At 38.6% G+C, this 15,094-nt stretch overlaps 1 protein-coding gene across 3 annotated transcripts in view; it reads right to left on the bottom strand.

Moving 5' to 3' along the window:
• Window positions 1-15,094, bottom strand: part of LOC148364725 (endothelin-converting enzyme 1-like) — a 38,305-nt gene that overhangs the window by 4,008 nt on the left and 19,203 nt on the right. For all 3 annotated transcript variants that reach the window (XM_088338900.1, XM_088338899.1, XM_088338901.1), the window contains 13 exons: window positions 12,904-13,116; window positions 12,696-12,820; window positions 11,775-11,921; window positions 11,602-11,667; window positions 10,163-10,351; window positions 9,089-9,231; window positions 8,665-8,779; window positions 5,340-5,450; window positions 5,171-5,269; window positions 5,001-5,078; window positions 4,827-4,930; window positions 3,448-3,558; window positions 177-244 (listed from right to left, as the gene is read on the bottom strand). In XM_088338900.1, the coding sequence (XP_088195026.1) occupies window positions 177-244; window positions 3,448-3,558; window positions 4,827-4,930; window positions 5,001-5,078; window positions 5,171-5,269; window positions 5,340-5,450; window positions 8,665-8,779; window positions 9,089-9,231; window positions 10,163-10,351; window positions 11,602-11,667; window positions 11,775-11,921; window positions 12,696-12,820; window positions 12,904-13,116 (1,569 nt within the window). The remainder of the gene's footprint in view (window positions 1-176; window positions 245-3,447; window positions 3,559-4,826; window positions 4,931-5,000; window positions 5,079-5,170; window positions 5,270-5,339; window positions 5,451-8,664; window positions 8,780-9,088; window positions 9,232-10,162; window positions 10,352-11,601; window positions 11,668-11,774; window positions 11,922-12,695; window positions 12,821-12,903; window positions 13,117-15,094) is intronic.

Genomic DNA, 15,094 nt, shown 5'->3' with positions numbered 1-15,094 from the left:
CTTAAGTACTTAGTTTTCCATTACGCCGGGTTTTTTTGAGAACTCTTGGAACAATGGTGCCACCAGCATATATTATGTATTAGAGCAATAAAACAGGCTTGAAAGGCAAAACAGGAAAAAAAAAATCATACAATTTGATTCCGATTTTTAACAGTTAAATACAAAAGATTGCCAACCTTGGTCATCAAAAGCGTGCGTTAGTTCATGCCCCATGACGACTCCAATTCCACCAAAGTTAAGAGCTCTGGAACATACAAAGAAGTAGTGTGTTGATGACCATGATAAAGAGACAAGTCCAGTCATTTTTATTTGGATACCCCTTAATCAAAACAGGCTCAAAAGGCTCCACAGACCGCAATTACAACATCATGAGCATGAGGAAAATTAAGAAACCTTGAGAAGGGGTCGCACAGGTATAAGGTATTCCCCCTTCCAAAATGACCAGGTGGCAATTGATGGAAGGATTTGTCAAAGGGGCACATTTTACTCTGATCCCTTTCACTTATGTGCCTTGTTTGTTCCGGTCCGAAGCCTTCGCACTGAAAATGCTGGTTTACTAGGGATCCCAAGAGCCAAGAAGAGATCCACAGGTTCGAGAGCGTTTTCCATTCGGGCCCCGTTGCTGTGGAATGCTCTTCCCCCTGAGATTCAATCTGCAACCTCAGTGGAAATGTTTAAATCTAAGCTTTAAACACACTTATATTCTATAGCATATGAATAACCTATATTTTATGTTGACAATATCAGGGAATGGTGGCATAATAGTCTGTAGTTTGCAATAGTATTTGATCTGTGCATCCCTTTGGGACTCTTTGTTATTAAGGGCTATGCAAATAAACAAGACTTGACTTGTTTGTTGTCCTCGTCTAAACTGTTCTCCTAGCCTCGTGCCATTTCATCCTCGCAAAAATGTACTAGAGGTAAGATCGGGCCCAAAAAAAGCACCCGAACCCGACGCAGGCCCGAGGGGTATTAAACCCGACCCGGACCCGGCCCGACTAATTAACTGGATTTGCTGGCCCGGCCCGATGGGGCCCGAAATTACATATTTTATTTATAAGGAGGGGTGATTTATGATAACAAATTAAACTCTGCCTTTTGTTACAACATCTAGGCCTAAGTTAAATAAAACTGTATAAACATTTACATCTTTTATATTTCTGTGTCTGCACTGCAATCTGTCATTGACGGTTTTTTTTTGAGGTAGCGAAAACATTTAAAGGCGTCCGTCATTTTGACGACTTGATCATTGGGCCATATTTCACAGCAGCAGTAGTAGTACGCCTTTAAGATTTTAGCGCAGCACTTTCATTGAGGGGGTGTTGATGTGTTGTTCCATTTTCCGACTCCTATGAAAAATCCCCCCCCCCCCCCCCCCCCCCGATCGTATTCTATATAAAACGCTTATTAAAACAATAAAGCGAGCTAATTATAATCATTGGGAGATCCTAGTCTATATAACGCGTTTATTTAAACAATAAAGCGCGATCGTATTCTACAAATTGCGTTTTTTAACGCGGATGAAAATCTCACCAACGTCAATGTACGCTTCCGACAAAAGCGATCATATTCTATATAATACGCTTTAAAACAAAATAAAGCGAGCTAATTATAATCATTGGGAGATCGCGTTTATTTAAACAATAAAGCGCGATCGTATTTTACAAAATGCGTTTTTTAACGCGGATGGAAAAGTCACCAACGTCACTGTACGCTATGATTTCCGCAATCACAACTAATTGTACACAAATAATATTTATTTGATTTACTATAATATCCGTATGTAATGTCTTTTTTATTGTGAATGAAACCCTGGTTGCATTGGATCCCGCGGTGTAAACAAATTGTTGTTTTTTTCATTTAAAATCGGAGGGGGGGAGGAATTTCCATAGGAGTCGGAAAAATAGCGATTACAGCTCCTTCTCCGTTTTATCCAAATTATTTATTTTATAACAAGTATTCCTTGGTCTAGTATCCATACATAGTTTAAGTATATATTTTTAATGAACATTTAACACATTATTAATTAATTAAAAAAAAAAAAAAAAAAAAGCAGGACCGAACCCGACCCGACCCGACCGTATGACTGACATTTCAGGGCCCGACCCGGCCCGAAATTGCCTCGGGTTCGGGTTCGGGTTCGGGCTCGGGCCATAAATCTTACCTCTAAAATGTACCCATGAAATTGATCAGCTGGTCTTTTACACCATTAACAACAACTTCTCAACAAGCTAATTGTATCATCTAGGATCCCACAAATGCATACTGTGGTGACTAAGTTGGCATCTCATGTGAAAGAATTGGCCTAATGCATGTCTTGTAACCGGAAGCAGACCAATAGTATTGTTTCCCTACTCCAAAAACAATGAATATTGGGACCTTTCTCTCGTTCGGTTCGCCTCAGTTCACTTATCTCCCCTTTTCTCCTTCCTGTCTCCTGATTAACAGCCTAAGACTGTTGCAACTGCAGTGTCACGAAATGTTTTGTCCTACCAGCTGGTACACTCCGACACGCACGTACGTACATTCACAATTGCATACTGCACACAGAGCTTCGAGTCAGTGATTCAGTCACACTCCCCTGAAGCAGAAGAGAGGCCCACATTTACCAATTCTTTGTCACTTCAACTGACTTTTCCTTAGGGACGGGGTTCAATGCTTGGTTGTCTGAGAAAGACTCATCGTTAAGCTGCTGGACAGTTTGGGTCATATAGGGTTGCTCGAGAATCTGGATGGAACGTTTTCTCCAATTGAGTGACTTTGGAGCGGATAACTGCAATCACTGGCCATATAACATTGGATGTCATGGGAATCGAACCTGGGTTGCGGCGGTGAGGGCCCGGATTCCTAACCACTAGATCCTCAGTGATATAGAGAACATATGAAAAGGCACATTTTACCTTGTTATCAAGTTATTTTACTGGGTGCCAGAAATGAATGGAGAAAATAAAAAGTTGTACAAAAAAAATACGAATAAACGCAAAAAAGCATAACGAGGGAAACAACTCTTTGTTGTATCTGATAATGAATTTGAAGGACATGAAATAAATACATTGTAAAGTTTTTGTTAGTATTGTGTTCATATATGTGTCAATAAATGATTTTAATTAGGAACATATTCAACAATTTGTGTCACTTAAAATGCCTAGTTTGAGCTGAGAAAAAGTGAAACAAAATTTTATGCCGTATTCAATAAACATTTAGGGGTGAGCGTACACACGAGTTTGCATTATACATGAATAAATATGGTATGTAAAAGTAGTCATAGGGCTTTGTGGCTTTATTAAGTGCTGAACTAATCTCGTTTTAAAGACATATTCCCAAGAAAAAAATTAGCACGGCCGCCACATTACGAGATTAAAATCTCACACGTGATTCCATTTTGAATGAAATGTATTATAGCCGACACATATGTGACGTAAACGTGACTTCACATTTAAGACTTACTTGGGCCAATGGCGGCTGTAGAATGGCATTTGAAGAATTCCAGCTGGCAAAACAATTTCATTCTTTGTAGGGTTGTAATAGGCATTTACCGTTGGGGGGGTCATGCTCCACCTGCAAAATAAACAAAAGTCGTAGGCAATTTAGTCACACACCGCAAACAATGAATTCATACTTGATTGGCAGATAATTTAGCGCATTGTGAGCATTAATTTACTTTTTGTCTACATTTTGAATCATTCATGTCGACAAAGAAGAGAAACAATCCATAAAATATTACCCCATAAGGAAAATAATTTCACTCATTTTAGGAATAATGTTTTGCTGAGATAAGAAAAATAATAATTAAAAAAAAAAAATGCAGTCCTCATCCATGAAACAATTTTTGCTGACTTTAAGTGCTTTTTTTTTTAAATCTATTTGGATTTTATTAAAAAAAAATGTGAAAGAATTGGCATAATGCATGTCTTGTAACCGGAAGCAGACCAATGAAGAAACATTACGTCCAGTGTTGGGCACGTTACCTTAAAAAAATAATTAGTCATGGTTCCTCACAACTTCTTCCAAACAAAAGTTAGTAACTGAATTAGTCTATAGCAGGGAAAGTAACTATTTTCATTACTTTAAAAAGAAGTTGTTGTATGTCAAAAAATTGGAAATTTTCTGGGCAAATACTAAACACCGCAGTGACGATTTTGAGCGGAGTTTACCCGTAGAGATGGAAATTATTAGAAAACGTGCTTTTTCGCCTCAGCTCACTAAAAAGAAGGTCCCAAACAGCTCTTCAGGTTGTTTTTGTTGTTTTATTCCTTACATTACTTATTATTATACATTCTGCAAAGAATGGCTTAAAAGGGGGGGGGGGAGATTAAGACAATAATGGGGAAAAAATAGATTAAGAAAAAAAAATAGAAGAAAATTAATAAATTTTACATTTTTACGTAATGGCGTTATTTATAACGGCGTTATTTCAAATACTGGATATGACACCTCAGTTGTCCAATATTTTGTACTGGTTCGCATGTTAAAATTAAAATAACACCCGAGTCCTTTCTACTAAACTTTACAATAAAAAGCCGTTTGCCAGATTGTTGACAAATATAAATGAATATGTTAAAAAATTCTGTCAAGCAGTTAGCTTTACTCTTTCATAAATATTAAAATAAAGAATTACACTTTGACACTGAATGCAACTTATACTTTAAACGCAATGAGTAGAGCAACACATTTTTGTATACAATACTGTTAAATAAAGTTCAATCTTGACCGTTGTGTTTAGTTCAAGTGATCTGTTATAATACTTAGTATATTAAGTTGAGTTGTGATTCCTTCAAGTGTGGATTTTCTACTTGGTGGTCCTTAGGATGAGCATAGACACTCACTGGTTTCTGTTTGGCGTTTTTCTTAGCTGGTCAGCTGTCACTCTGGCAGAAAAGTTGTAGTACTGCATGACATTCTGGAAGTAGAGATCAGGCACTACCTCGAACTGCAAAAAAAAGGTTTGGTTGTTTTGGCAAGGCAACTTGGTTGGTTTTAATGTGTCTGCATTTACCTACATCATTGAACACTTTGTCCAGCTTAGTGGTGTTCATGATAAACTCTGGATAGCCAACCATATCGTAAATTGCATCTGCCTAGACAAAACAAAATGGGTTATGTTATCTACCAGGAGGTAGAGATGCTTCAACAAGCTCCCTCAACTGGTCTATGTTCTTTGTTCTCACACCTTCTCTTTTGCTGCCTGTTTTGTGTCAGGATCCATCCAATCCACATATTTCAGGCTGTCCTCAAAAGCTCTCTTAATGTCACCTACCATGTTGACAGCCTGCAGACCGAACGGAAAGGAACAGTGGGAATGACGTCATTTCACGCAGTGTGAGCACTTACGCACTCACGATGGCCTTGCTATCCTCGGCGAAGGTGGCCTTGACAAACATTGCGCCCAGAGCGAAGCCAAGGCCGCTGTCTGTGTCGCTGACGCAGAGCTTCCAGCGAGGAGTGCAGCTCTGAAAAATCAGCAGGTCAGACAGTTGGGAGAATCAGATTGACATCATTACATATACCAGACAGTTATACATAGGGTGAGCTTGACTCATGCAGCAGAGTAATTTCAACTGAGTGACAAGTGGCAATTCCTCAAGAAAATTATTTCAAAAAAATAGTCATGTAGTAAAATCAGGGCCTGCAAGGCCTTCTCTGCTGGTCAAAAAAAATATCTGAATTATGTGATGTTAATTATATTAAGTCCATGAATACTTATCAAATAATTCCAAATTGTCTGTTTCCTTTCATTGCTTTTCTCTGGTTACACTGCTTCCAGAAGTGTTTTCATGTTTTAACCAATCACATTTCAGTCATTACCGGTACTTGTTTCCAGGGTCAAATATCTACCCGAGGGGGTTTCCAATCGGTTCTGCTGGCCCTTTAAAAAAATAAGTGTAAAAAAAAAAACTGTTTGATTAGCCAATCAGATTACAAGTTGTCAGAGTCCGGGCTTTTTAGCTGCCCTAGGAAAACGTCAGTGGTTTCGCAAACTATAACCGGCTAGGGGGCGGTAACGGAGGGTGGTAACGGAAGTATCACAACAAAAAGATGAAGAAAAATCTCCCCTTGTCAACAGCATTCTAAGCCCTAAACCAAATAAAAACCTATGCAAGAAATACGACAGGACAGGCTGGACTTTCAACATTAGCTTTCGTGGCAATATAAAAGAACTTCTTGATGGAACTCAAACACAAGGATAATCTGTATGACAGAGTAATTGAAATATTCTGGAGCAGAGAAAAAAGGATGGATTTGTGAGTAAAATGTGGCTACATTTATAAATAATATTGCAATTTGATCAGGTTAATATTTACGCTTTTTTTAAATATAGCTGCAGTAAATGTTTTTTAGCCATAAAATAGTTATTGAGGGTTGGACTGATTTAGACGTAGCACTACTGAGGCTTAGGTGTGAAATGCTCGGCCCGGATGATGGTACATTTTTCTCACTGAACTTATTTGTTTTCTTTATTTTTTTAAATCAGGAAACAGTGATGTTAGCTTGCAGGGTTTCCCTTAGTTCTTTATAAGACACACACTGCACCCACATTGAAATGACCCTAGAAAAGCTTGAAGTGATTACGGTTACAATGGGTAGAGTTACTTGCAGGTAATGATTCGATTGGAAACGTAATATTGTTTTTATTGAGATTATATAAAGCCATTTAAACGAGCACAAATATCCAACTGCGACTTTTCCGAGTGCAATGGTTGGATTTCCTATTTATTTACTGTCCCTGACAAAAATGCCACAGGTGTGTATTATATATAAAGCGGATACCACATATATTGTATCCATTCATAAATAGTCTTAAATTTATACTTTTAGCTAGCCACGTACAAACAAATCTTGTAAACACACACAGAAATGGTGCTCACTTTGGATCCTTGGGGGAAAAAAAGCATGGAAATTGGTTGATATTGGCGAGTGACCTGCATGAAATCATCCTTTATTTAACATTATAAGTTAAATACAAAAACAATGTCTATTTGCATAATAATGTCATACATGTCTTGCAGACCTTTCAATTGGATGATGCCCAAACACATGTGTGTGGGGTTATACGTTTGTCTCTTGGCATGTAAACAATTTATTTAGAATGCTCCAGAAATACAATATTCTCTTTACAATCATATTATCGCCTGCATGTAAACATAGGCTTTGTTCCGACAGTGCCCTGTTTGCCTTCAACCATGGCCGACTTTTGTTTAGTCCTTGATGTCCATTCATCTAATGTGTTTGACCGTTTTTGTGGGGGTGTTTGTGCATGTACGCGTATGTTTGCGTGTAGGTGGGACGAACAGAAGCCACTGTCAAACAACAAACACAAGAGGCTTTATCCAGAGCATTGCTCAGTGTAGCCCTGCAGAATGGTACACGCAAACACGCACACACCCTAACACACACAAGTTTGCATTTCTACTCTCGTTGAGACATTCCATTGTCATAATGCATTACCTATAGCAGCTTACCCTAACCTCAGCTTGTGAAACTGATTGCTCTAGCCTAAACCTATCCCAATTAAAATTCCAACTAAAACCCAAACTGTAAATCTACATATTAACCCCGAAAAAAGGGGTCTAGCCACAATACGACCACCAAAATGTCATAATGACTACTGATCCACACAATTATAGAAAAAAAACTGAAAATGGGCCTCAAATGAAATGAAAGTACAGTAATCTCTAGTTTTTCCATAAAGGTCTCACAATAGTCAAACCCACTAAGTAGAAACCTTTATTATTTATTAATTTATCTGTTTATTAAAAACTACTTAGTCGCTATCACTTGGACATTATGGAAAACTGCAGGAGTCGACAACCAAAATTGTTGACCATACAGACGCTCCTCCACTTACGACCATTCGACTTACGAAAAACGGTAGATACGAATATTTTTTTCGGAATGTCGAAAAATATCCGGACATTACTGTAAGTTAGATTTTGTATTGTGTGCACCTTTTTCCGAGTACACGACATTACTGTAGTGCTTCTTTCCAGCGTGTGGGGGCACTATGAGAGGTCGCCACATTTTAAAAGTAAGTTTAAAAAGTAAATATCTGCATGTATGTGTGTGTATACCATTTGAGATGTATTTAGAAATAGTAACTGTTAAATTGTGGCAAACGCATGCTGGTTTGAACTCTCCACATTATGAGTGTCAAGGTCAAGAAGACAAAAGTACCGGTAGCTGCATGCATACATACAGTAGATGATATGTCATGGGTCTAAAAAGTGACTTCCTAGAAAGCACTGTGGTAACTCAAGCTCTAGTATCACTGTCACATAAAATTTACACATACGTTGTCTTTGTTATTGCAGCTTGACCAGCTAGCAAAACAAACAGGATCTCATCCTGATAAACGCTAAGAGTACGCCTGCACTTATTCCATGACATTTTTTCTCCCTTCCTAACTTTACAAAAACAGCAATCCACTTGAGAGCCAAACTATTTCCTGTGTAGTACTGCAGAAAAGCAAAACCCCGTCTCTTACAACATGACTGTCTTTGTGTTTTTTCAGGGGTGTTATTGACTTTTTGTGGCATGAACCCCTTCTTCTTATTCACTCACGTTCCCTAAAAAGAAGAACTTGGGTTTGTATGAGTACTAACTACATTTGTGGTTTGTAATGTAAACAAAATAAACTTTACAATTAAAAAAAGAATTTATGCTAACCTTTTTAGTTCCATACATGATTTCTAGCAGGCGCTGCTCTGCATCCTGAAACCTGCGGTCCAAGATAGACGCCATCTTCCTTACCACTTTCATAATCATGAAGCTGTTCAGAAGGCTGCAAAACAGACATTATGGTGAAAACAAATTACATTCAAATTGTATTATTATTACTGTATTGTTTAACTGTAACGATTTTATGTCTTTATTTCCCCTGACACCAGTCTAACATTGTATGTATTCACTCTTTGTATAATGTTGGGTCAACTGCCAAACAAATCATAATACATAATGTATAGGATATATTATATATATATATATATATATATATATATATATATATATAACCTAGTTTGCAGGCACATTTAAGAACTTCATGGGGAAACTTTAAAACAAAAAAAGTGCACAGAATCTAATTTTTTTTTACCTTTTATTGGTGTTTGTTATGAGCTCTGAAACTTTCTGAAGGTACTCTGTAGCGTAGACGACCACTGGCTCTGACTCGTTGATGGACACGGGAGCGAACACTTCATTGAGGTAAGGGATCCAGTCTACTGCAGGAGCCAGACTCTGCAAAAAAATTGACATAGTGTACATTAAAATGTTTCATCTCAAATACCACAAACAAGATACAATCTGAAAGGTACCAGTTAAAACATCTGGGTTCTGGTGGCCATGTATGATGCAGAAAGATATTTAAAGTTAACATTTAAGGGCTTGTCATTATGCTTGAGGGTAAAAATCACGCTGAGTCACGTTCAAAAGAAATAACAGATCCAGCTGACTCTGGCTGTCTGGTATGCATACACAGTAGAATCTATCACACATTTGTTTCACTGAAGGCACTCGTAGTTTAACGCTAAATAAAAAGCGGGTATATGACGCCACATTTGCATCTTCTCTTAGATTGTCTACATATTAACATAGCCTTAATCTTCACAAAGTAGCTTTAGAAAATTAAAGATCTCCATTGAATTGTATTTAAAACAGTGTTGCTGCTGCAGAAAACTGGCGAAGCCTGGTGGCTGGTGGTTAGACTAGGAATTTCATCCAAGATGGACAAAAACTCCTCAACCGGAAGACTCTGAACAGGATACACTGAATCATATATGCCACTCTGTGAGATGGCTAATATGTCTCTCTAACTTTAGTGGTAAAGGGTAGGTATGTGTGATCAACAGATAGATCGGTGCAGCGAGAGGGAGGGACAGGTGGGTATGTTAATGGGATGAGGGTGTTTGAATGTCAGTTGGACTTTCTATTCATTGAAACCCTGGTGGCCTTCGGGGTTTTAAAGAACTTGGGGAAACACTGGTATTGAATAATTTCATAAGATCAATGTTGTAATAGTCGACTATGATTAGGCTTTTGTTATTGGATCGAAAAATGTTCAAATGTATCAAGATGTTAATTGAAGTAGTGACTGCAGAAATCGAGAAAATCTCTCAGGTACCATAAAAGTAATTGTGTGGGGTTTGTCTTTTAATAGTACTCTATTAACCTTCAGGTCTTTGACATCCATCTTGTGGTAGATGAGTTCCTCATCCCGCCTCTTCTCCTGGGGTACTGTGATGTTAGCCAGGGCTGTTTCAAAGTCCAAAATTTCTCCCATGAGGTGCCGTGATGTCTCCTCAGAGCTCCCCAGGAGGACACCTAACTCCACCAGGAAATTGTGGTATGCCGTCAGATACTGAGAAGAAAGCAAGCGTGTGCATGAAGAAACGTTATTGAGCAATGAAGTGTTGTAAATCCTTGCTCACATCGATTAACCAATCTGAATAGTTTTACGATCATTCCACTTTTGGAGTTTTGGGAAATTAATTTTAGAGATGGAAGCAACAAGATGTATTTGTGTAACAAATAGGTGTTTACAGTCAGGGTTGAGTTACACTGTCAGGACAGGTATCATCTATTACTTACCATACAATATTGGTCTCTTGTCAAATGTACATGAAACACGCACATCATTGGAGGTACTTTGTGTAATATTTGACCACTAGATTGTTCTGCTACAGGAAATTTCAAGGTATCAGCTACATAGGCCATGTGACAAACAAAACGGTGCGCAACACCATGAGAAGGCACATTGGACCCTAAGAAGAACTGTTGTCAAGTCTGCGCAGACGAAAACTGCAGTGGTAACGTCACATCACAAGATCATCAGGACTGGCCAAGATAATTCTCCAGGGCACATCCCAAGGGAGCAGAAGGAGAGGATAAAAAAAGAACTGGGTTGACAACATCCAGGAGTGCACTGGTGCCAACTTTTCCACAACCCAAAAACAGGCCAGGAAGAATCAATAGTGGAGAAATCTGTCCAGAGCTGCGTCCGCAACGGCGGATAAGGTTAAGGGATCCGTGAACTGCAAGATGGCACTGTATTGTCTAATGCGAACTAATGAGGACAGTGTAGCAGCAAGATGCCTAACAAACATGTCAAAGGCAACTACGTATGGATTCCACTATGGAAATAAAATACAAATTTTCTCGACCTTAGAATATTCATAAAGATAAAAATTGGTATGATAGTTCATCTACTTTTGCCTATTATTCAAATCAATTTTGAGTTTTTTTTTTATTTGAGTTTTTTTTTGTACCAATGGGAGGCCCTTAATATTACACACTGGCCCTTTAGGCAATTGGGGCAGTGTTAAAATATTAGAAATAACAGCAAAATACCTCGGCTACATAAATATTCTATGCTTTCTGACTTATTACACCACAACACTAGTGGTATTCATTAGCTTGCCAGTAGTGTTTTTCATCGTTTACTAGGATCTATGTAGTTTTTTGAAATACTAAAGTCCGACACAACATTGCAGATATTTTTGTGAGAGTTATAATTGGTAATCAAACATTTTGTCAACCATTCTTTACCATGCATACTGTTCCATGCAATTTTACAGCATTTGTAATAAATACCAATACAGTACAGCATACCTTTTCATTAGCGGTCTTGTTGAGGTAGTAATCCCTTGAAGGGAGTCCTAAACTGGACTGGTCTACCTGTATTAGAACAAGCATCAAGAGGCATATTCATTCCCTTGTGTTAGCGTCAGAGCATTAATACGCAACATGGGTGAAAAGATCAGAATTTGTGACATGCCCCTCACCTGGATGATGTTACTGGAAGAGTTTTTAGAGTCAGTACTGACGAACACAGTAAAGAATGGTGAGGTCCGGAAGTTTGCTGAAACAGCACGGAGCACCTCCTGGAAATTGTCTTTGTCCCAGGGTCCAATAAGGGCCCATCCTCCGAGCTAAAGGAGACAGACAAGTGTAAAACAAAGAGTATCTGGAAAATGTCTCGTAGATGAGCTATCCACCACTTGCATTCTGCATACACGCTCAATGTTCCAATAGTGTTTCACTGTAAATCATTACAAGACTCCAACTGCATTGTTTTAAAACAGGAGTTAAACAAACCACGACCCACAGACCGCATCAGGCCCACAAACGATTTAATCCAGCCTGCGAGTTGATGCAGAGAAGCAAAATAAAAGAGATAAGCCGCTTCTCGTCAAAAAGACTTGCAGTTTTGAAGGGATTATAAAAGACCTTTTATTTCATGTAGTGTTTCTCTCCACAAGCATGCAGATATGTTGCAAAATACTCCGTGTGCCATGAAACTTCAGAAATTAATTCTCAAAGTCGACCGATTCACCTCATATCCCCTGGAGCTGGAACGTCATCCGGATGACAACAAAGACTCATAACAATGGCAGGTCCCGTTGAAAATCAGCCCTCTGTGTGTTATTTGTGTAGTTTACCCCATTTTGGCTGCTTGCCATTTGTGTTACCAGTTCTGCACCCACTTGGGACACAACACCTAGGCATTTTCCAGGAAAAAAACTACCAAAACTTGGCCTAAAAAACTCAAAACCTTTTTGACTAATTAACATGTTAACCAATATGGTAACTGGCTTGCTATCAGCATACACAAAAAAATTAAATGTATGATCAAATTATTCTGCAACCGATCAATCAATGAATGGATGGCTGGTTTAGATGGCAAATGTTGCTAAAACACACACCTCCGTAATGAGCTCCTGTAATGGCTTTGCGCCCAACTCCTCAATCTTGGCCTCGTTCATGCAAGCCTGATAGTATCGCTGAGCCTTCTCCTCTGCTTGACTGAGATCTTTCATTGTTGTATTCTCTGCTCAAGTTACACATACAAAATCATATCAATGTGTTGAAAAAAAACCTGCAACAAGAATCATCAAATGTTCAAACACTCACCTAATAATTGCTTCATCACAAGCATGTTGCGTTCCCACAAGGTGCTGAACGAGCCCCAGCGGGACTTGCCTTCTGGAAGGTGGTTGTTCTTCATCCAGCCTCCACAGGCGTAATTGTAGAAGTCATGGCAGGGGTCCACAGAGCGGTCTAGGGCTGACATGACAGCACTAGCCACTGTGATACATGGTTCTGTCAGACAAACTCCCGGATGTGCTGTAGAGGGGAGAAGAAAAGTAGGCTCGAGTCAAATCTCGCCTTTTTTTTGAGAAGTCTTGTGGGTAACGGGAACACACCAGACTGTCTCAGAGAATTGAAATATTGTGAGGAAATTCTTTACATTATGTAATACAATTTAAAAACAAATGCCATCAATTCTGGATTCATTACAAATCAAACGAAAAATTGCAAGGCTTTATTATTTGAACAAAGCTGATCATCGCTTAAAGCAGGGGTGTCAAACTCATTTTAGCTTTGGGGCGACATGGTTGAAAAAAATGTTCTCATGGAGGTCAAACCAAAAGTGGGTCGCGGGCCTTGACACAAAGTTGCCAAGAAAACAAAAATGACTGAGGGTTAATTACACTTTTTAACAGTAGATGGCGATAATGCCCTGCAAGTGAGAGTTGCCATATGCTTTTTCACAGCACTGAAAAAGACCAGTAAATTTTGTTCATTAATGCTGAGCATGGCAAAACCCAGATCTGCAATATTTACGTTGAAGTCTAATAAATGCAGTATGTATGACATTTTCTTTTTTAATTATATGAGAAAGAACTATCACAATATTTGAATTTTCTGAAAGCGACCTGTTTTTCAAAAGTTTTAGGAAATTATGTTGTTTTGGGGATCTTTCGAAAATCATAATTATTGACAAACTGGTATCTAGAGGTAAGATCGGGCCCAAAAAAAGCACCCGAGCCCGACGCAGGCCCGAGGGGTATTAAACCCGACCCGGACCGAGCCCGACTAATTAACTGGATTTGCTGGCCCGGCCCGAGGGGGCCCGAAATTACATATTTTATTTATAAGGAGGGGTGATTTATGATAACAAATTAAACTCTGCCTTTTGTTACAACATCTAGGCCTAAGTTAAATAAAACTGTATAAACATTTACATCTTTTATATTTCTGTGTCTGCACTGCAGATGTTACATTATGCGACAATCTGTCATTGACGGTTTTTTTTTTTGAGGTAGCGAAAACATTTAAGGGCGTCCGTCATTTTGACGACTTGATCATTGGGCCATAATCCACAGCAGCAGTAGTAGTACGTCCTTAAGATTTTAGCGCGGCACTATCATTGAGGGGGTGTTGACGTGTTGTGCCCTTTTCCGACTCCTATGCAAATCCCCCCCCCCCCCTGATCGTATTCTATATAAAACGCTTATTAAAACAATAAAGCGAGCTAATTATAATAATTGGGAGATCCTAGTCTATATAACGCGTTTATTTAAACAATAAAGCGTGATTTTATTCTGCAAATTGCGTTTTTTAACGCGGATGAAAATGTCACCAACGTCAATGTACACTTCCGACAAAAGCGATCGTATTCTATATAAAACGCTTATTAAAACTCTTACCAGAGTGCGTTTTCCTCGTCAGTTCTCCTCTCTTGAGTTTATCCTTAACTTCTTGTTGGTCCGACTCCATATCGGGGATACCAGGCCAAAATCACGCGAATTTGCGGAGGGGAAGATTATTAAGAGGACAGCATTCACGTCACGTCACGTGCACAGAGCATGCTCTGGCTCCGTTAAAAGCAATTACAGCTCCTTCTCCGTTTTATCCAAATTATTTATTTTATAACAAGTATTCCTTGGTCTAGTATCCATACATAGTTTAAGTATATATTTTTAATGAACATATATTTATAATTATTAATTAATTAAAAAAAAAAAAAAAAAAAAAAAAAAAAAAGCAGGACCGAACCCGACCCGACCCGACCGTATCAATGTGAATGGAAATAAAGAAAAACTCTACTCAAACATCAGTTAAAAATAATAATTTCTATGTGAAAGACTGAGATATCACTATCTCGGGCACGTCTTTGCAGTAAATACCCTGTCCAAAATACCGTCTAGACTTCTATAATCAAACAAGGCCGACTAATTCAACAAGCTGCTTTCGGGGCTTCCTGTGTCTAGCTAGTAACAAAGGTCTGCAGCTATTCCTTTTATTTGGTCTAGGAAGT

The sequence above is a fragment of the Urocampus carinirostris genome, chromosome 6, assembly GCF_059441175.1.
Source record: "Urocampus carinirostris isolate Australia breed hairy pipefish chromosome 6, RoL_Ucar_1.0, whole genome shotgun sequence".
NCBI lineage: Eukaryota > Metazoa > Chordata > Actinopteri > Syngnathiformes > Syngnathidae > Urocampus > Urocampus carinirostris.
The sequence above is the reverse complement of the archived record's forward strand: the minus strand, read 5'-3'. Positions and strand labels throughout refer to the sequence as shown.